This window comes from Eleginops maclovinus, chromosome 18, assembly GCF_036324505.1.
Source record: "Eleginops maclovinus isolate JMC-PN-2008 ecotype Puerto Natales chromosome 18, JC_Emac_rtc_rv5, whole genome shotgun sequence".
In the NCBI taxonomy this organism is placed as follows: Eukaryota; Metazoa; Chordata; class Actinopteri; order Perciformes; family Eleginopidae; genus Eleginops; species Eleginops maclovinus.
Window position 1 is genome coordinate 1,707,792 of NC_086366.1, and position 22,318 is coordinate 1,730,109.

Below are 22,318 nucleotides of genomic sequence, written 5' to 3' on the forward strand. Positions count from 1 at the left end.
CAGGTAACACCCGACTACAAAGCTCTGCAAAACTTCAAACCTGCAGCAACAACACGCCTCTGAGCATAGAACTCTGAAATCACTGCTTCTTGCCTTTTTTAAATCTGCGTATCAGGAGGAAACACTTCTCTTTAAGGTAAGAGCTAACGCTGGATTAAGGTCTTATATACAAACAAACATATTTATAATTTGATGTTACCATAGCGAGCTGCTTTTCTACTACTCTATACTCTGAACACACTGTTTTAAAGGAACACCAGGATCAGAATGACTTAATTCATCCCAAACTTGGACATTTTTGCAGTTGTACTTTGCTGTTACGCACTTCTCTAAATTGTCACTTACTTCAAAAATGCTTATTTATCGTTTCATTCATTTGTAATGTCATATTTTGGATACTATTTTTATTACAGTTTTGCCTTTTATCTGCTCTGTCCCTTTCAGGCGTTTCCCAGGACAGTCTTCTTCTCCAAACGTAGAGATTTGGCCGACGCACCCGAGGGGAAAGGTGTGCAATATTTTCATGTGCAAGAAACAGACACTTTGGATTTCACCTGTGTAGAATAAGAAGAAACAGGAAAGATGATGGAGTTGAGGATCCAGCTGATCCCGACGGGGGAAATCATCCTCTCTCCGGGAAAGAACGGAGAGAACTACTGCCACGGCTGCAAGGTCAGACACACTGAGGAGGACACACACTTTACTGTGTTTATTTTAAGGGGTTTAATGCAGGGAAATTAGTGCTGACACAGCTCATGTTATTGTGGGAATCCCCCTGATGAGGTTTAGAAAGACTCACACAGAATACTTTATTTATCGTGTGGACGAATCGGGTTTTGTGACATTCGTTCCATTTTAGAATGACTTAAATTACAAAGAAATTAAAAATGGTATATAAAAAACTAAAATAGAATATATATATATTTAAATAGGATTGTGCAATAAAAAATTATAAAAATAACTTGAATTAAAAAAGTGAATACATTTAAATAAAATGTCAAAAGATATATATTTAAATAATACAATAAAAAGTTTAATAAAACACAATAAATTAAAGTAAAAAGTCACAGAAAATTGAATAAAAACAACATATTTGTTAAAGCAAAAATAACATAGAATATAAATATTTGTAAAAACAAAGAAATTAAAGTAAAATGTCCAATAAAAGATAAGAAAATGTTTATATTTTTTAAATGCCTAAAAATATGAAATAAAATAACATAGAAATATTAAAAATATATAATTTGTCACAAGAGAAATGTAATTATGTAATGTAATGTAAAAATGTAATGACACATTTTTAAAAACTAAGATGGTTATATAAAGAAAAATAATTTGAGTAAAATCTCAAATAAGATACAGTCAGGGAGTTGCAGGACTAGGGTGGCTGGGTGATACTGTCAGTGAGGGTCCCGGCCAATATTAATGAGGCCGATAGCAGAGGGTACTGCACGTAGTTATTGCCCAAGAAAACATCCATTACTCTGCATCATGTGACATGTTGTCTCCTGGAGGAGGGCAGTAATAGAGACAGCTGATAAACTCTATCTCAGGAATGAAGGGAGGGGGCTTCTTTAACTCTCCCCTGGTATAAGGTGGTGTGTGGTACAGTATGGAGGATCGGGATTTAGAGATATAAATATATAAGGAGAGAGGAATGTGCCGCTCAGTGATGAGGAATGTTCTGGAGCCGGGAGGAAACAACACCGGCAGACTTTCCTCTTCCCACATTCCTCCCAATCAGATCAGTGTGTGTGTGTGTGTGTGTGTGTGTGTGTGTGTGTGTGTGTGTGTGTGTGTGTGTGTGTGTGTGTGTGTGTGTGTGTGTGTGTGTGTGTGTGTGTGTGTATCAAGGTCATTTATTGTTTGTCAGTTAGCACCAATGATGAAACTGAAATCTGACTCCTATGACATTGACTTTTAGACATGTAACTGTTCTCCCTGTAATCATTTTTACATTCATTTAAAATCAGGAAAAAAGTCATAAATAATAAATAAATAAAAATAAATGAGGCTAAAAAATAGTGCGTTCAATTATTTTAAAAAGTCCTCTGAAATATATAAATGTAGTCTTTATTTAAAAAGTAAAAATACATTGTATTATTAAAATATGTAGACTGTATTTGTTCTTATTGTCTGCCAATTCTTTTTCCTTTTGATTTTCTTTGAATATTCTGATCCATTTTGTTTTCTAAATTATCACTTTTTCCTAAAAGTTCTGCTTTTTTTCAAAATGTCTGACTTGTTTTTCAAAATTTCGACTTTTAAACATATCCCACTGTTTCTCATTATTCTTACTCCTCCTTCATGTGGCTCCTTCCTGTCTCCCAGTTTTAATTTATCTCTATTTTAAAATTCAGATTTTCTTTCAACAAATTTCAACTTTTTTGAATGACCAATTATTTCTTCCAAATTATAATTCTTTTCCTAAAAGATCTGACATGTTTTCACATTTCTGGAATATTTTCTAAATGTCGAATTTTAAACATTTCAGATTTTTTTTTCAAATCATCTTTTTTCTAAACGTTCATTTTTAAAAATCTTATTTTCTTCAAATTTTGGACTTTTTTTTACATTTTGACTTTTGAAAATCTCCCAATTTTTTTCCCCCTTTTTATTTTATTTCCAAATTCATATTTTTTCTCCAAATTTCAACTATTTTGAATTTCGACTTCAGATGTAAACATGTTTCTCTTTAACAGTCGCTCCTTTGGGGGTTTGTTCCTTTATATGCTGTAGGAGAGGTTGCATGTTAGCAGGGTCCAGTGTGTGTGTGTGTGTGTGTGTGTGTGTGTGTGTGTGTGTGTGTGTGTGTGTGTGTGTGTGTGTGTGTGTGTGTTGCTCTCTGGCAGTAATTCTGGTTTTGATTCACACAGAGGGGGAGTCGTGGGATCAGCATTACGACCGGCCTTTCCTTCCATGCCAGTCTGTCTGACACTGCCCTGTCAACAGGATACAACCTGAGTGTGTGTGTGTGTGTGTTAATCGATTACTCCCCCCTCTGGCAGTGCAGCTGTATTACTTCAGCAGCTGAGGTTCAAGGTTCAAAGGTTCAAAGGTCAGCTGCACGCCACGTGTTGCTTAACTCTGATTTCTGAAATACAAAGGCTGGTACAGTATACATATATGTGTTACACAGTGCTGTAAACTCCCTAAGTACATTTACTCACTCTACTTAAGTACAATGTAGAGGTACTTGTACTTTACTTGAGTATTTCCATGTTATGCTCCTTTTTGTACTTCTTCTCCACTACAGTTCAGATGTAAATGGTGTACTTCTACTCCAGTACATTTATTTAGTTGCTAGGCAGATTAGGATTACTGATGGTAAATATAATCTACCTTAAATCAGACTGTAGTTCACCTGCAGTAAATCCAGCAGCTACCCTGCAGTATACAAAGCCATTCAAACTAGCTGCACCTTTACCAGCTCTGAGAACACTTTAATGATCAATCATTATAAAACACATCAGAGATATTATTCTGAAATGGACCTGTTACTCTGGTACAATCAACTAACGACCACATGGGGGAGCCAAGACTCCAACACTGCCTTACTCACGGAAGAGGAAAGTTATACCGAAAAAACAGACTTTTTAAACCCCAGATGTAATCCTTATTTTGAGCTGCAGTGACAGCCTTACTGACAGTAGAGGGGACACAACTCTTTAAAAGTGCTATGGAAGCAGGATGATTCCACCCTGGTTTTCTCTAATAATATTTGCATCTGAATTAAACCTTTTGTTGTGGAGAAAGATGAACGACAGAGCCAAACTCCACTTTAATACACTAGTTATTTAAGGATGTCTTACAATAGTACAAATTCTGACTACATGTCATTCAATGATATGTCAATGATAATAATAGTACACACAATATTAAGTTATATATTTTCAAGAATACAAATAATAATAATAATACTTAAAATAATTAAATGTATAATAGTATTAATAATAATCAAAATAATAATAATAATAATAATAATAATAATAATGATAATGATAATAATAATAATAATAATAATATTAATAATAATAATAATAGTAATAATAATAATAATAATAATAATGATAATAATAATAATAATAATAATAATAATAGTAATAATAATAATAATAATAATAATAATAATAATGATAATAATGATAATAATAATAATAATGATAATAATAATAATATTAATAATAATAATAATAATAATAATAATAATAATAATAATAATAATAATAATAATAATAATGAGTTTTAAATAAACATGACATAGTTTGGTTTAGTCCATGCTGAATGTGATAGGATGACAACATCAGCTACAGCCTGTGAGTCATGCACGCGCTGCTGGGTGTGTGATGGACTTCCTGGTGCTGCAGGGCTGAGAGTGAAAGAGAAGGAAGAAATGGCCACACCACTCCCTGCAGGCATCATCTATCGTTTCCCCACAAACTATAATATCAGTATTCATGACTTCAACACATAATCCAGGATAAAGCCACATGCGTCAGCAAACAGCACGGAGAACAGCTGGGGGAATCAACTGTGTGAATATCACAGCCCCATCTCACACACCAGAGGATCTGACGCGTTAACTACGTGTGTGTGTGTGTGTGTGTGTGTGTGTGTGTGTGTGTGTGTGTGTGTGTGTGTGTGTGTGTGTGTGTGTGTGTGTGTTTCGTAATCTTAATGTGGAGTTTAATTGTTTTTTTTTGGAAGATATCATTCATCCCAAAAAACAAAAGCACACGTCAACAGGATCAATTTCATATCTTAAAGACAAGTCCTGTAGGAATCAGACATAGATAGAGGAAGTACAATAATACTAATAATAATCCAATATATTTGAGTCCATAACGCCCTTGCTGAGCTCTGATTGGTCAGCAGGCGGTGCTTTCAGTTCTCTTATCTCGAGCTTAACCTGCTTGTTAGGTGATCAACACGAGTTACCATGGAGATCAAAGTACCGAAAACTCCGAGTTAACCCTGAAGTTACCTCGGTAACCACAAATCCTGCCTCGCTGTACGGGCGTACTGGGAGTGGTGGGAGAGTGAGGAGGAGACACGCTCTCTGTGTTTTATACTGGCAGCAGACAGGCACTGACTGACGGACTCACAGGGGAAGCACTGAGTCAAATACCTCCAGAAAATAACTGACTAACAGGACGATAAGAAGTGAAAGAGGCTTCCTCCCTCACTGTCTCTGCTCTCCGCTGTGTTTTAAGGTATGTGAAGAAGCCTCCAGGGTTTGCTAACTTTTCTCACACAAATGTTGGTGTATTAGTAACAGTTGTGACACTTTGGGGAAGTGTTCACAGTGTGACAGCATGCTTGAGTGAGTGGGCTGAGCCTTGGTGCCATATGGAGGAAAAAACGCTGTGCCAAAGCGCGTGGAAAATGTGCCGATTTTACGCAGAACAGCATTTTTAGAAGCTAATTTCCCGGTGAAAACATATAAATTAGACATGTGTTGAATCAGTAGAATAATGAGTTGTATTCGGCTTTATAAAGATGTGGATTTTGTGCTGATTTGACCGTATCTACGCGGTTTTACGCTTCGTTTGACGTTAACGGTGCTCCATATTCCCCTCCGTTAATGTTGGTGCCCTTGAGCTTATAGTGGTTTAACTTTCCTTAAATACAATGTGGTATTATGTGTGTAATTACCTTGTTGTTTGGTGTGATTGGTGGATCTGTATTGGTTGTTAATGAACTGAAACGAAACTATATTTTATGGATATTTCTGAATGAAGTTTGGTTTGACTGTCGCTCCTTCTTACGTCCCTTAACGTGGTAAAGGTTCATTTATTTTCGGTGACAGTGTACGTCAGAAGTCTCTGAATGACATTTATTTGGGAACTTGTCTTTCTAGCCTCGTGCTGATGGGGCTCCAACTTTAAAATCCCCTTAGGTTGGGGTTGTCTTTTTATAGACGCCAGACACAGACACAGATTAGGAACGTTTAACTTAATAGCTTTCTCTCTCACACACACACACACACACACACACACACACACACACACACACACACACACACACACACACACACACACACACACACACACACACACACACTCACACACTTGTGGGTTTGTTAAAGTTACTACATGCTTTTTGGAGGGAGTGGAGCACAAGCCATCATTTTTTGGTAGTGAATAAATGCTTGGTCACCATGTTCATATGCAAAGAAGGCGTTGTCACCATGCCTGCACAAAGTACATGCCTGTTGGATGCTGTAACTGGAAATACTGACCATTTGTCCCCTTTATTCTTAAATCATTTTGTCTTTTAAATGTCATAAAATAGTGGAAATGTCCATTCCAGTTCTTTAAAGTTCTTGTCCTGTCAGTCAGGAACCTAAAGACACTGACTTTATCGGAGAAATGCAACACATCTCTGTATTTGAGACTCTGGAAACAGCTTTTTCTTCATGAAAATGTTCTTTAACAAGGAATTAACTTGTTTAAAAAGCTCAGTCAATTAACTACAGGACAGCTTGACTTAAATATAGGACATGCAGTTGGTAAACATTTTCTCACCACTGTTTGCAGCTGTTGTTTGTTGGAGAACCACTTCCTTTCTCTATTGGCTTTTAATCTCTCGCTCTTCATCCTTATGACCCTGACTGTACTGAACATTAGGAGGGTGCACATAGAGACGTTAGAGCTTCAAGTAGTAGTCGTTGATTGCCAAGTTTTCATGCAAAGATGTAAAAAAATGCAGTTTTCAGCCTCAGAAATGTGAAGATTTCCTGCTTTAGTGCTTTAAAGTGATAGAAGCTGCATGAAAGGACTCCTTAGTTGGCACTTAACCATGATTTCTCCACTTGAACTCCACCATGGTAGGCACTTTATCACGTTTACTCCACTGGAAGGACACTTTATTACGTTTTCCTTACTGAAATTGTCCCATAAAGTACACTATTCCTCATTCGGTGATCAAACTAGTGGAGCAGCTGACCCGTTTCCTACAAGGTCACCTGGAGGTCAGGAGCTCTCTGCAGCTGCCCCTCTCTCTAACAGCCATGTGAGCGCCTTTTTAAATGACCGCTTGTTTTTGGAGGTGATTGGATTTAAAGCTGTCAGTCATTGTGTTCATTCTACCTGTTAAGCAACGCTCTGATTTATTTTGTGCATACTGTTGCATAGTCTGCAGGGACTTGGCACAGAACCTACATCATTGGCAGTTATCAATAAATGTTTCCAAAGTCCCCCCCCCCCCCCCCCCCCCCCCCCCCATTGTTGACATCCCTGGTGTTTAGCTGAACTTTCCATTTGCCTGATGTGGTGCAGATGCTTTAAGGCACATTTTTCCCTCGGTGCTTTGCTTCAGGCTTTTTTTAAATCTCTATGGGCTGGGTTTCTGGTAGTATTTCTGGTTTGTGGTGACAGTGGCGTTGGGAGGTTTGGAGCTACATTGAGCTTTTTACCCCCAAAATGTCAACTGGTTTTTGCAGAGTGAGGCATTCTCTCTTTGGCTCTGCATGGAATCAAAGTCTCATGGGTTTTAAAATGAGTTTATGTGTAATATATGAGGAAACACTGAGCAAAAATGTAATGAATGTGAACCGGAAGGCTGCTTTTATTTTGAAGTCCGTTCTTGTTGACTTTTATTTTGAAGTTTTTTTTTTGTCCTCCCCTCATTTGCCCCCATTTCTATTTTATTGGAGGAGCTCCTAAGGTTTCACAGAATAAGGAGATGGTTGATTCATTGGTTGTGACTTTGCCCCCATTGTTAAGGCAGTTAAACATTCCTTCATGGCAGATTCCTTATCTTTCCAAATTCATATTTTCAGAAGTCTGTTTTATGAGTCACTGAGTAAAACACAGGGACATTGAACGTGCTCTGGACCCCGGGAAACCCTTCCTTCAGAGCCCCTACTTTCTGTTTGGTGGATAAAGCGCCTGCTGTTGACAGGGTGAAGGTTTTATTGGTAATTCAATCCATGATGTGGGTCCTGGGAGGAACCCGTAGGAAACACCTGATGGCTGTTGGCCAGACCTTCACATCACCTCTACAGCAGGAAACAGTCCCACAAAAGCATCTGCACTCTCACGTACTGGAACGCTGTTGGAGGAAATGCTCGGTGAAGGGGATTCACTTCCACTTCAAAGACCTCTCAGTGTGATCCTGTCATACAACATGTGTGAACTGAAGAGGTGGCTGTCACTGAGGAGGGCGTTTACACTGCACACAGATGAGAGCAATGGGAAAAACATCACATGTTGGTACCAGCATGGTTTCATAGGGAGGGGCAGCCAGTGAGGGATCGTGACCTTGCAGCTGCAGTACTGGTGACATTGGCAGCCATTGGAGACTGTTAACACACAGGAAAGGATACACAGCCAAAATATTGGACACAAAAAAACCGTCTTTAACAAATGAGCTGCATTGGTGATTGGTGCATGTGAGTTGGTGCACATGCATCTGTTTTAGAGACAAAGCAAATCAAGTTGTTTGTCTGAGGTGGACGTGGTTCAAAACACCACCATCTGTGTGCAGAGCTCAATTCCCCAAATGTTTGAACGGTTCCTTTTAAAGGTTTTACGGTCATTCCTTTTTGTAATGTTAATGCAACCATAACCCCGAACGGTGTCGAACTGGCCGGTTAAATCGATGAATTCATGCCACAATTGAAATGGGATCCACTGGAAGGGCAGTCTCCTGATTAAACGTGAGCTAAGACTAATTCAGATGCTTTTAAATGAGTACGTGTTTCTGATTTGCTGATTTTGTTTGTGAAATATTAAAGACAACATCAGGAGAAATACCTTGCTGAAACCTGCTGACTCCTTCCTTTTGTATCACAATCTAAGATTTGAATATGCCGTTGAACTGGCATAGGAAATATAAATACTGAACGTCAATTAAGGAGTTTTGAATTTACAATCATTCATAACCCATGACGCAATGGACCTGGGATCCAGTGGAATGGAGGTCTTTCTTTAAGGAGCTTTAACCTCTTTACTGACAGAGGTTAGAGAGCAGGAGGAACTGGGGGTCAGAGAAAGGGTTAACCAGCAGCTCCTTGTTCACATTAAGCTAGACATGCCTAGTTTGACTCCTGGCATCCGTGTCTACAGTCTGAACCCGAGCATGAAGATACGGGCCGGGCTTTGGACACGTTGCTCCGATAACTTTAGGCACAGATATAACTCTAGACTAAGCCAGGAATAGCACTGATAAGGTTCAAGTGCAGCAGCAGTTTCCAGTTCAGAGTGGATTCATGGCCTTTGTACTGGTTTCTTCAGACTAGGGGAGGAGACGGGTCATCATGAGATTTATTGTAGGCTAGGTTTTGAAATGTGTCTTCACCTGGATTGTTTTACAGGGTTGTAAAGGTGATAAAATGTTAGGTCCAATCTTTTGATGAAAGCCTTTCTGGTCTTTAAATCTGGATTTTAACTCAAGGTTGTGTCTGTTTTCACCGTCCGAATCCCAGAGATATCCACTGTAAAAGGATATACAGTAAAGCTATGGTTAAGGTGAATCTCCATAGGTGGGTCACTGGGACATTTACCAAAAGACCAATGTCTCCAAACTGATGTATTCTAACTGAGCCATTCTTATTTATTTTGCCAAGGGGATACATAAATTGATTATATACGTATTAGTTGTGAATATTCGTAGTATTTGAGGGTGTTTAGATGATGACTGAGAAACAGGTCACTTAATATTTGGCAGAAAGGCTGCAATTCAGCCTATAAACTGTCTGAAAATAATGGAAAATACCATCAAAGTTTATCTGACTCAACATGTCTCTAAGTGTCTTCCTTTGTCAGTCAGAAAACCAGAGCAAAAGCCATAAACCGTCCGTATTTTAGAGGCTATGTACGGCATTTTCTACCACTTTGCACGAGAAGTTCCTGTGATTATCAGAATAGAACGAGTGCTTTTTCTGTCCATTAGTTGACTGATCATTGCAGCCTGGCTTCCTGTTAAAGATCTGGACTCGGATTGAATCAAAGATCAGGGTAAATGTTGATTCAGTGGAGTTTATCAGGTGGGTTTTGGTTGGTGGGATGTTAGTGGTATGTGACGGACGGTGATTAGATGATGACTGATTTTCCAAGCATGGGAAGTTGAGTCAGGCGTTGTGACGGGAATGTGTAGGAGACACCGGACGGGAATGCTTATTGATCTTTATCACACAGAAAGGAGACACTGAGATTCAGATGCACGGTGTCTTTCTGTTCAAATGAGGAAGACTAGTGGAAGACTTGATGCTATCGATTTCCCAGTTGATGTGTAAAGGGTAGAAGGAGTGGATTTCTATTGGAAGAGAAATAAATCAAAGGAGTTGAAGAGTAAAGCTTACATGTTAGTAAAAAAGCAAACGATGTATGCAATAATACCCACTTTTTACACCAAAATCAGTGTTGATATGCAGGTCTTTAGCGCCATGATACCCCGCTTAAACCACGAGGCACGGTTAGACGTAGCATTTGTATGACAGCCTGTTCAACCATCTGATCACAGGGTTTTCTTAATGAGGGATGTCGGGTTGGTTATATCAGCTTAGCTTAAGCCAATACTCATATTCTGTGGATACTGAACAGGAACATTTGGTTAAAGGTCGGTGTTTGAAAATGGTTTGGACTTCATTATTAATCTCCAGCATGTCAAAGTCTGCAGATCCACCTAAGGAATCCAGCCCAGTTTTGATTGCCTCAAACGGCTGCAGAACGACTGAAATGATGCAGAAATACTAAAGTCAGAAGGTTCTGGTGGAGCGGCGGTAAGGAAGCGTCTGGCAGTGATTCAGACTACCTGTATGCTGATGATTCACTGTGTGTGTGTGTGTGTGTGTGTGTGTGTGTGTGTGTGTGTGTGTGTACACAGTGCCTGGTTAGTTTGAGCCGGTCGCTGTGGGCAGCTGCTTTAGCTTTTCCATGTGAGATTTTCATTTTTCCCACATCCCAAAGCTGTAGCCCAGCGTTAGCGAGCCCCGCCCTGCAGGGAATAGACGTTGTGAGTGACTGAGTCCTGTTCCTGCTCAGTGTGACAGCTTTGGTTGTGTGGGAATAACCCTGGAAACGACTCAAAATCAACTCCGGCTTTACTGCCCTTTTTTGTATGTGTGCTTGAAGTCCTAAAATTACTTTAATGTTTATGACAAAGGCTGAAAACTATTTTTGTTATGACTGTTTTAAAAAGCCACAAAGAACTGACTTCAGAATAAAAGCGACCAATAAATAATTTCAAAATAAAAGTCACAGATAACTGATCCTTCTTTTCTGTTTTATTTGATATCAAGGGAACATTTTGGGGTTTTTTATCCACAAAACCAGACTTTTAGCCCCACCTTGGACGGTGAGAAACTGTGATGAACATTTTTTAATAATTTTCTGTAATTTTAAAGACGATTGAAGGATTGTAAATGAAAATAACCATGAGTAGCTGCCCTGCTGTTGTGTTAGGGCAGAACTGCTGATTCGTGTTTACCGCCGTGACTCATTCAAGCCTTAATCCTTTACCAATCTATACTCTCACATTCACCAGGACACCTTCACTCAGATTAACCAGATGATTCCAGTTCACTTCTAATCCAATTTCACCCGCCCTAGCACATCTTAGGGCCAGAAGCTTGTGAAGCCAGCCGTTAAACAATAACCCACGTTCAATAATAGACGTAGAAAAATAAATGTGAGTGGTTGTGTTCCAGCCCTTCCTCCCACGCATGGAGACAGTAGGTGGTCTAAGCTGTAAACTCCACTGTCCTTACAGCCACATGGTGCACAGTACATCTCTCAGAAACACACCTATGACACTAATGTACCTTCAGTGAGCCAAGCATTAAGACCACCTGTTAAACGTGTTTCTAGACCCAGTCGTGGTTCCTCAATTTGCCTACTTCTATACTTGCATGTGCTGTTTTGAGTGCATAAGTGTCCCGATGCAAAGTATGGCAAAATGGACCTGCATGGTGAACTCATAAAGGTAAACAAATGTGTAAATCTGGACACTTCTCACACTCAAAGACCGCTATCTTGGCCACGTAACGGTGAAGTCATGCGATCAGTGTCCATCGCGGTTGCTCCATTGGACAATACAGGTTAGTGTTTTACTAATTAAGTAACCTACAGTCTCATTGGTGTCAAAAAGAAGCCAACGTCATTAGTGTTGGGTTAATTAAGCAGGCCATGAGACCGCTAAACTCCCGATCTTGCACTATTTTTAAAGTGTATTTTGATTAGTTGTATGTCTTTAATAGTTTATGTTGCATTATTAGAGGAGCCTGGAGTTGTTCCTTGCATCTCCACTCTGTAGCTGTGCATATGACAACAAAGACCCTTCTGTTGAGTCGTTAGCGGCCCTGATTTGATACCGCGAACTGTCGTTGCTAGCTAGCGAGCTAACAGCAGCTAACGTCACTTCCTGTAAGACAACGCAACACGATGGAAAGTCACACACTTTTGTTCAGTGTGTGTGTGTGTGTGTGTGTGTGTGTGTGTGTGTGTGTGTGTGTGTGTGTGTGTGTGTGTGTGTGTGTGTGTGTGTGTGTGTGTGTGTGATGACAAACTGAGCTAAGCCCCGTGGATCCTGCTCTGCATCATAACTGTTATTATGTCGCTGCTCTCCGTGTACCTGTGATTTTCCAGCTCCCCTCCCACACACACACACACACACACACACACACACACACACACACACACACACACACACACACACACACACACACACACACACACACACACACACACACAAACTCACTGTTTGCTGAGATATGACACCAAAGGCAAATCTGTTTTTGTTGGAACAGCTGAGTAATGGTGGTGTGTGTGTTTGTGCTGGACTCTGGAAAATTATTAAGCCACACATGCAAAATTCAATATGGAAATAATGACCACCTTTTATTCCTTTACCTTCTGCTTCAAATAATAGTAATACACTTAATGTAAATAGCTCCTTTAAAACAATAATGGGTAAAAAAAAACATAAAACAAGGTTTAAAAAAATTGGTCAAATAACATGATTATAAAGGTTTCAATATAACAGTAAATGCAGCTTTCATGGTTTTACAAGAGACACAAACCCATAAAAGCCACCAATAACTGATTTCAGAATAAAAGCCACCAATAACTGATTTCAAAATAAAAGCCACCAAGAGCTGATTTCAGAATAAAAGCCACCAATAACTGATTTCAAAATAAAAGCCACCAAGAGCTGATTTCAGAATAAAAGCCACCAAGAGCTGATTTCAGAATAAAAGCCACCAAGAGCTGACTTCAGAATAAAAGCCACCAAGAGCTGATTTCAAATAAAAGCCACCAAGAGCTGATCTCAGAATAAAAGCCACCAAGAGCTGATTTCAAAATAAAAGCCAGCCAATAACTGACTTCAGAGTAAAAGTGATTATAAAGGTTTAAATATAACAGTAAATGCAGCTTATATGGTTTTACAAGAGAAACACATCCCATAAAACAAGGACAATAATTGTAAATCAATCCTCAAATGTCTCCTATTCTCTTATGACTGCTTTTATCTGCAGTATAAAACAAGTTGCACAGTTTTGACTCCAAACAGTGAATTGTCGGTGGAGAGAATGAGGCGACATGGGAAAGTAAAAGTTGGACGATGAAAAGTAGCATGAAATGATCTAGTGTGCTTGACATGAGCATAAAAACCCTGTTAACTTTGCCCTGTGCGTGACTAATAGCTGCCTTATCACGGAGGTTTTCTGCAGCAGCAGTTTCTATCTTCCATCTTTAGGATGTCTAATGCACCGTTTATAGTGGGAGCTTATCCGGGCAGCCCTGCTTTGATTGATACAGGGCAGATTAGGAGCTGTATACCTGTCACTATTCTACTTTACTTCTCCCACTGACGTGTGTTCAGAGCTAGCTAGCATAGCTTGTTGCTAATGGTTTATTCTTTTCTTTATTAACAGTCCTATTTGTGGAGTAAATTCAAACATGATTGTGAAACACAGCTAATAGGGTATAGTGGGTTTGTAATTTCTACAGCTCCAATTGTTCTTTTAAATGGCTTGGATGTAACTTTCAAGTATGGATATGTAAGTAAGTCTGACAGTGGCTACCCCGTTCAGTTTGTTGTTAACTCTGTATGGTAACTCTGGAAAATCGTAACTGCAAACCCAGGAAGTTTGACACATTTTCATCCCCTTTGATAACCCCAGTTATGCTGATCATTTGGAAAAACCCTCCCTCCAAGTTGACTGTGATTGGATAATAGTTTGGTATGAAACCCTAGCTAGCTTTCTAAATGAAACATTAGCAGAAAAGCCTTTGAGATGCTTATATTCCTCATGATTTGTCTGGTAGCTTTTTAAAACACCATATGGATGAGGTTTAACAGTTGTCTGGGCCTTTACTCAACCAGGGTTTAACACTACTTTGTATTCTTAAATGATTGAAATTGTATTAATTAATGAATCCCCAGAGTCCTTGAATGGGCGGTGTAGCTCAGAGCAAAGCAGCCTCTTGTGTGTGTTGTAGTGTGTTTCTTAAAGCTTTGACTAAGGTAAAATACAGCAAACATCCTCGGCTGAGACTAAGGAAGCTTCCTTTCTCACTTTTGTTAATCTTTAACCCAATCTTTTCCACGGAGCTTTGATACCGTGGGCACAGTAAGAGCAGGTGTGGCCTTGGACCTGAAGAGGGAGAAAGTTTGAGGAGTGACATCAAGGACGAGTGTGCGTTGGTGGAGTAGGAGGAAGGCATGGTGGAACAGTGGTGTATTAATAACCTGAGCTGTGTTGGTACGTTGAGAAGAAATGTGGCATGAAATAACAGAAAGCAGCAGGAAGAGAAGTCTGAAGTACGGCTGCACGGTTCAGAAAGAATAACTAGTTGTGATGAGAGGATTTCTGAGTCTGGAGTTCTGTTAGCATTTAGCAAAAAGTGTGCTAACTGCGATTTGATTATTGCACGAGTCAATATTGTGAAAATAAGTTGAGGAATTGTGCAACCCTGACCTGAAGAATGCAAATACAGCTTGATAGTCAAGGTTAATAAAATGTATGAACTAGCTTTTGACTGATGTATGTTTTCATAGTTGTATGAATGAATTACCTTGCTCTTAAAGGTGACATGTATCTCAGATTGGAATAAATGACCGTCAGAAAACATCAGTCTTGTTCATTTTTCATAATAAAATGCCAGGAAATGTGGTTTTATCCACTGAAAGATGGAGAATTACCGTGTCCCTGCTTCAAACAGGAGGCATTTTATGGCTGAAAGGAGTCAGATTGTACTTATTACTTAAGGATACTTTTCCTGATTCAATCTCTAGTTTCAAGTCTTCTTCATTACAGCATGATGTTCGTTTACTAATTTACGGTCCAATTAAGAGACTAAATATGCTTTAGGGCGGGGCTACTTGTGATTGACAGGTCACCACCACTGCATCAAACGGACGTCCACAAACCGCTGATCGAAAATACCTCTGGATTTTGGTGTGACAAAACAAGACATCCTATTGGACTCTTAGCAACTACAATGGATATTCTTTCACTATCGTCTGATCTTTTATCACCAACAATGAATCTATATACTCTTTGACAGATTGATAGTTAGGTTCAGCTCTAAATGCGTAGCTGGGGTTTCTCCCTGGACCAAGAAAGACAAGATAAGACACCTTTATTAATCTCCTTAATGGGAGGAGCAGATGTCACAGCAGATAGGACAGGTAAGAGTTAGAAATGATAACCTGTAATCAAACACAATGAGCAGTGGTTGTTACACATGGACAAAGTGTGAGTCTTATGTACATAGAAACCGTCACTAGTGAGCAATCCATGTTGCAATCAACACAATTATGAATGGGTGTAAAGGGCACACGGTGCATGTTTTATCACACCACTCTCCCTCTCTAGCTTCCTGGGAAAGCCTGCGGGGTTAATGTTCACCTGTTGTTATCTTTTCCACTTCTGCCCTGCCCACAGTTTGGGCCCTAAAGTCCTGACGGTGTCTGTGAACAGTTTCCTGAAGTCTAAACGTGGCGCATAATGGGACGGCTCAACTTATTTTGTGGCTTTTATGGTTTATGGTGGAGTTTAAGATGTATATTTGATGGTAAAGACCTGGATGAGGCACGTATTCAGTGGGAAATATGTCTACTAGTGTATCAATGGTTGAAAACCCCTTAATCTTCCCTGAGTTTTTCAAACCTTTTATTTCACCCTATTCTACATGGCTTCAGGAATGGCAATGCTATTATTAGATTCCCATTCACATATTCAAGATCCTCAGATGTCAAATCTTAGTGATTTTTAGAATTCCCTGATTTTAAATCTGGCATTTGGATATTAAAATCCACCAAGAGCCAAATCCAATAAATGTGTCCCTTTAGTGAGTTAACAGTCTGCTGCATTTCTGTGTCTTCTACCGCCTCTGTCATCTTTAACACAATAGCTTATCATCCTAATGAAATGCTCTGTAAGCATTGTATATGTGATCCAAAATGCAAATTATTAATTGGCCAATTAAGAAACACATGTCTGGTGCACGCTTGGAGGCAAGTCAAAAAGTTAATCTTGACACTGAATCTACACACATTTGGGACACAGATTAATATTAATGGCACTGAAGATAGACCTACTGATTTACCGTTGATTAAATTTAGTCCAGGATGAAATCACGTTTACAATCCCCTCACCTTTAGGATTTTGTCCAAAATGTCAGTTTAAGATACGATAAGGTCTTGGTTTTAGCTCTGTATTTAATTTGAGGATTGACTGGTGCACAGAGGATGGCTTCAGTCTAACTGTATTCAATCATGGGATCCTTTAGCTCTGATTTAAAGGTAACAACTCATTCAGGACATGGTTTGGGTCAGAGATGTTGATGGCCAGCCTCAAAGTTGTTATGGTAGGCTGATTCATTGAAACCTACAAAACAAAAGCCGTTTATCCTCCTAAATATGAACTGTTTCTTGTTTAGTTAGGTCACGTTTGTCTGCGTTACTCAAACCAGGACGGATGTGATGACACGGTGAGCATGTTAAACCCCTCGAGGCCTCCAGGATCTCACAGTTGTTTCCTCATCCATGTATTTTTATCCTAAACACAGCTGTGAGCCGCATACCACGTAACAAATAATCAAAGCTCAATATCTGACATTCCACTACAGCCCTGCCCAGTCTGTGTGTGTGTGTATGTGTGTGTGTGTGTGTGTGTGTGTGTGTGTGTGTGTGTGTGTGTGTGTGTGTGTGTGTGTGTGTGTGTGTGTGTGTGTGTGTGTGTGTGTGTGTGTGTGTGTGTGTGTGTGTGTGTGTGTGTGTGTGTGTTCTCCTGCATTTTTAAAACATGTTGGGACAACCATTCCAAGTAGATTTGTGTTGGGTGTGGCACTTAAATTCACAGTGGACATTCCTAAAGTCCATCTGAATTTAAAGAGGGTTTCTTATGTTCTGCTGCAACCTCTGCTTCTATTTTCTATAGACAACGGTCTACGGTGCAGCTCCAGTCATGTGACCGTGCTGTAGTTCCTTTATAGCCCAACATTAGCCGCCTTTAGCTTAGCAGTGGAGACGTGAAGTCATGTGACCGTGCTGTAGTTCCTTTATAGCCCAACATTAGCCTCCTTTAGCTTAGCGGTGGTGACGTGCAGTCATGTGACCGTGCTGTAGTTCCTTTATAGCCCAACATTAGCCGCCTTTAGCTTAGCGGTGGAGACGTGAAGTCATGTGACCGTCTCCCCAGCATCACTCTATAGAACAGGTGTGTGTAACATGCTCACATCATGTTGTTTACATGTAGAGAATCCCTCTCTGTCTCTGTGGTTTGTCTCTCAGGAGACAGTAGACATGCCTGCCAGTGCAACACATCGTGTGTGTGTGTGTGTGTGTGTGTGTGTGTGTGTGTGTGTGTGTGTGTGTGTGTGTGTGTGTGTGTGTGTGTGTGTGTGTGTGTGTGTGTGTGTGTGTGTGTGTGTGTGTGTGTGTGTGTGTGTGTGTGTGTGTGTGTGTGTGTGTGTGTGTGTGTGTGATTCTTTTTTTATCATATATTTGTATTTAAAAATAATCATCTCTATTGATTGATTGATTGTGGTTTGGTTTATAAAATGTCAGAAAATCAGGAACAAAATGTATGTTTGAGATCTAATCCGTTCGTCTGTCCCGCTCCAGTTGAAACAGTTCATTTAAAAGCAGAAACCATTATAAATATGTGCGTGTCTCTGTGTTCTGATGCTTTTGTTTTGTCTCGTTACTCAGCGGTTATTAACGTCTAATCAGCAGAGAGGAACTGCTCAGAGTAAACAGGAAATTCAATGTTTGGAAACTTAGCAACTTTGAGCAAGCTGTGAAAATATCTGAACAATAACGCAGGAGTTGAAACACGTCTGTGATAAAGCCACGTTCTTAGAGTCATTCCTCTGATGAAATACTTCCTTATTTACTCTGTGCAGTACCAGCATGATGAAAGGGACGGAAGACGGGAGGAACAGGAAGAGGTGGGGAGAGGAGAGGGGGGGGGGGTCATCTTTAAAGGAGTTACTCAATATAAAAATGTAATATAATGTTATTTACCTTCTGTTGCCTTGCAGAAGGAGAATGGGCTCTATATACAGCTCTGCAGGCTGTAGTGTTTAACCTCCAGCTCCTGTCCTTATAGGGCCTGCTGCTGGAGCCCCTCTGCATCTGCAGGGAGGGGGATCACAATACTGTACAAGGGGAAATTGGCTTCGTAACAGTGATAATACAAATCAATTAATACATGGATAAATAAATGAAAGAACACGGATAAATACAGAACAACAAATATATATAAATAAAATAACAATTCAGAATAAGAAATATAGCGTTTATCAAATTAAATAAAAATATAAAATAAATAAGAACAACCTTAAAATATGTATAATATATATTCTTTTTACATCAGAGTAGAGGGGAGGAGGAACCACAATACTTTACTTATACAATGGGGAAATTGGCTTTTATAACAGGGATAAATAAATTGTATTTTAAATTAAAATAAATTTAATAAAACAGAAAAAATAAAAATAAATTAAAAATGAGTTAAATGTTATTAAACCATTTTAAAATAATATATATAAAATGCATTTAAGAGACAAGACATCTATACTAGAATACATATATTAGTGCATTCGTTTTTTATAATTATACCAATGCTGAAAAGTCATAAACACAGTACTGTAATACCGATCATAACTGATATGCACCGTTGAATATTCAACGTACTGCACAGTTAAAGAGGAGCAGTAAATCTGAGGAGCAGCAGAGGGTGTGAAGCTTGGGGGAGGAGGGTTTGAGATATTCCTCCACAAGTCTCCACCTGCCCTGTGCACTTCGGGACAGCAAAGAGGGCTCTTATTTTACCTGTAGGGCCCGTCAGACATGAGGAAATCAAACAGCAGGTAGTTTATGCTTCAGAATTAGTTTAAGAGTTTAACTTATAATGCACATTTGGTGGAAATCTAGTGATAAAGTTACTTAGGTACCATAGTTTCTCATGAGTTAAGACACTTTAAGAGGAACTTTATTAACACTTAGTGATATTCAGAATCCTAACAATAACTAAAGTTCATTTAAATGAATAAGTGAACAAGTGGGCTCTATAGACGGGAAGCACCAAAATAATCTGGGCTAAACATTGAGAAATAAAAGCTACGCACATAACCTTTGGCTAAAACTAAAACATCTATTCATCACTTAGTTAATTAAGCAAAGCGTGCAAAGAGATATCTGTTTTCAGCTGCTAAGATTTTTATGGTTTATTATAAAGATATTTCTTACCTTTAATTGAACAAAGCAAGACATTTGAAGTCCTGACTTTGAATGGAAAATGTTTTTGAGAGTTTTAAGACATTTTATGGACAAAATTAACAAACTAATAAATATATCTGGCTTTCAGATTCCTCACATTTATTGTCCATATATTTATAGATCAACGAATATACAGACGTGGACAGAATTGTTAGAAAGAAAGAAAGACCCCCAACGGTCTCTGAAATAACTTGAAACTGATCAAAGTAATAATAAATAAAGATGTGTTGAAAAATAACAGATGAAAATCAGACATTGCTTTTGAATTGTGGTTCAACAGAATCATTTAAAAAACAAGATAATGAAACTGACCCGGACAAAAAGGATGGTACCCTTAGAAAAGACCGAAAATAATTTGACCCCAGGGTGATGTTAAACTAAGGTGTGTCCTGTAATTAGCAACACAGGTGTCTTCAGACGTGTAATCAGTCAGTCTGCTCATTTAAAGGGTGAACAGTAGTCCCTGTGCTGTTTAGTATCATGGTGTGTTCCACACTGAACATGGAGCACAGAAAGCTAAGGAGAGAGATGTCTCAGGATATTAGAAAGAAAATTAGAGACAAGCATGTTGAAGGTAAAGGCTGTAAGACCATTTCCAAGCAGCTGGATGTTCCTGGGACTACAGCTGCACATATTATTCAGAAGTTTAAGGTCCATGGGACTGTAGCCAACCTCCCTGGACGTGGCTGCAAGAGGAAAATTGATGACAAATTGAAGAGACGGATAATACGAATGGTAACCAAAGAACCCCGAACAACTTCCAAAGAGATTAGAGGTGAACTCCAAGGTCAAGGTACGGCAGTGACAGATCATCCGCTGCTGTTTGAGCCAAAGTGGACTACCGAGGAGGACACCACTGTTGAAAGCAAATCATAAAAAAGCCAAACTGGAATTTGCCACATTGCATGTTGACAAGCCACAAAGCTTCTGGGAGAATGTCCTTTGCACAGATTAGACAAAACTGGAACCTTTTGGCAAGTCACATCAGCTCTATGTTTACAGACGCAGAAATGAAGCAGACAAAGAAAACATGGAGGAGGCTCTGCTATGTTCTGGGGCTGCTTTGCTGCATCTGGCACAGGGTGTGTTGAATCTGTGCAGGGTATCATGAAATCTCAAGACTAGGAAGGCCTTCTGGATCGAAAGGTGCTGCCCAGTGTCAGAAAGCTTGGTCTTAGTCGCAGGTCATGGGTCCTCCCACAGGATAATGACTCAAAGCACACAGATAAAAACACCCAAGACTGGCTCAGAATAAAACGGTGGACTATTCTCATGTGGCCTTCTATGAGCCCTGATCCAAACCCTAATGAACATCTGTGGAACGAGCTGAAACAGGCCGTCTGGAGAAGGCACCCTTCAAACCTGAGACAGCTGGAGCAGTCTGTTAACGAGGAGTGGGTCAAAATACCTGTCGACAGGTGCAGAGGTCTCGTTGCGAGTTACAGAAAGCGCTTGATTGCAGTGATGGACTCAAAAGGTTGTGCAACAAAATATTAACTGAAGGGTACCATCTTTTTTGTCCAGGCCAGTTTCAGTATTCTGTTTTTTAAAATGATTCTGTTGAACCACAATTCAAAAGCAGTGTCTGGTTTCCATCCGTTATTCTTCAACACATTTTTATTTATTATTACTTTTGTCAGTTTCAAGTTATTTCAGAGACCATTGGGGGGTTTATTTCTTTAACAGAAGGGTACCGACAATTTTGTCCTTATCTGTATGTGTGAAACTTGTCACCCTCCTCGGTGTTGGCAGCTGTAAGGGTTAAAAATAGGGTGTTAATTAGAGCGGTGTTTGGTGGTGTGTAGCGTCATATCGGAGGTTATAATAAGAGCTCCCATCCACTCAGGAGATCTGCAGCCTGGATTACGTCTTTATGGAGGAGCCAGACTTTAGGAAATGCCTGAATGACCAAAGTGCTGCTGCGGTGGAAACGTGGGCAGGGAGTGTCTCCGTGTTCGCTGTGTGAAGTGGAGAAAGAAAAACACACAGAAAGAAAAGCTATAGTCCCAGTTTCACTTTCTTCACTCAAAGCCTGCTGCTGCCTTTCGTCTATTCACACAGGAAACTTGTGCTATGGTCCACTTCACACACATGCTTACACAAAGAGACCTGTTGTGTGTTCCATATCTTTAAGTGTGTTTTTATGACTCTTTCATTTGAACCACTATAAGTGTCTGTGTCATTTTAAAAGCGCTCTAAAGATATGATTATTACCACAAAGTCACAAAACAACTTAAAGAGACACAAAGTGACCCAAAAGAGACAAGAAATAACAAAAAGGGGACAGGAAATAACCACAAAGACACAATATAACCACGAAGAGACACAACATAACTTAGAGACACAATAAAACGATAGAGTGACCCAAAAGAGACACACAACAACCCAAAAGAGACACACAACAACCCAAAAGAGACACACAACAACCCAAAAGAGACACACAACAACCCAAAAGAGACACACAACAACCCAAAAGAGACACACAACTACAAAAGACACAGAGACACAAAATAACTTAAAGAGACACAAAGGGACCGTTAATAACAACTAAAATAGACTAAGTAATAAAACTATGGATTTA

The 22,318-nt window shown here is 39.4% G+C and overlaps 1 protein-coding gene across 2 annotated transcripts in view; it reads left to right on the forward strand.

The window, feature by feature from the left end:
* Positions 1–22,318, forward strand: part of LOC134879981 (unconventional myosin-Ic-like) — a 63,965-nt gene continuing 41,647 nt past the window's right edge. Inside the window, exons 1-2 of one of the 2 annotated variants that reach the window (XM_063906604.1) lie at positions 1–136; positions 445–672. In XM_063906604.1, the coding sequence (XP_063762674.1) occupies positions 583–672 (90 nt within the window). In that variant the 5' untranslated portion in view covers positions 1–136; positions 445–582. Of the gene's footprint in view, positions 137–444; positions 673–4,915; positions 5,214–22,318 lie in introns of those variants that run through there. The other variant, XM_063906608.1, reaches the window with a different exon arrangement.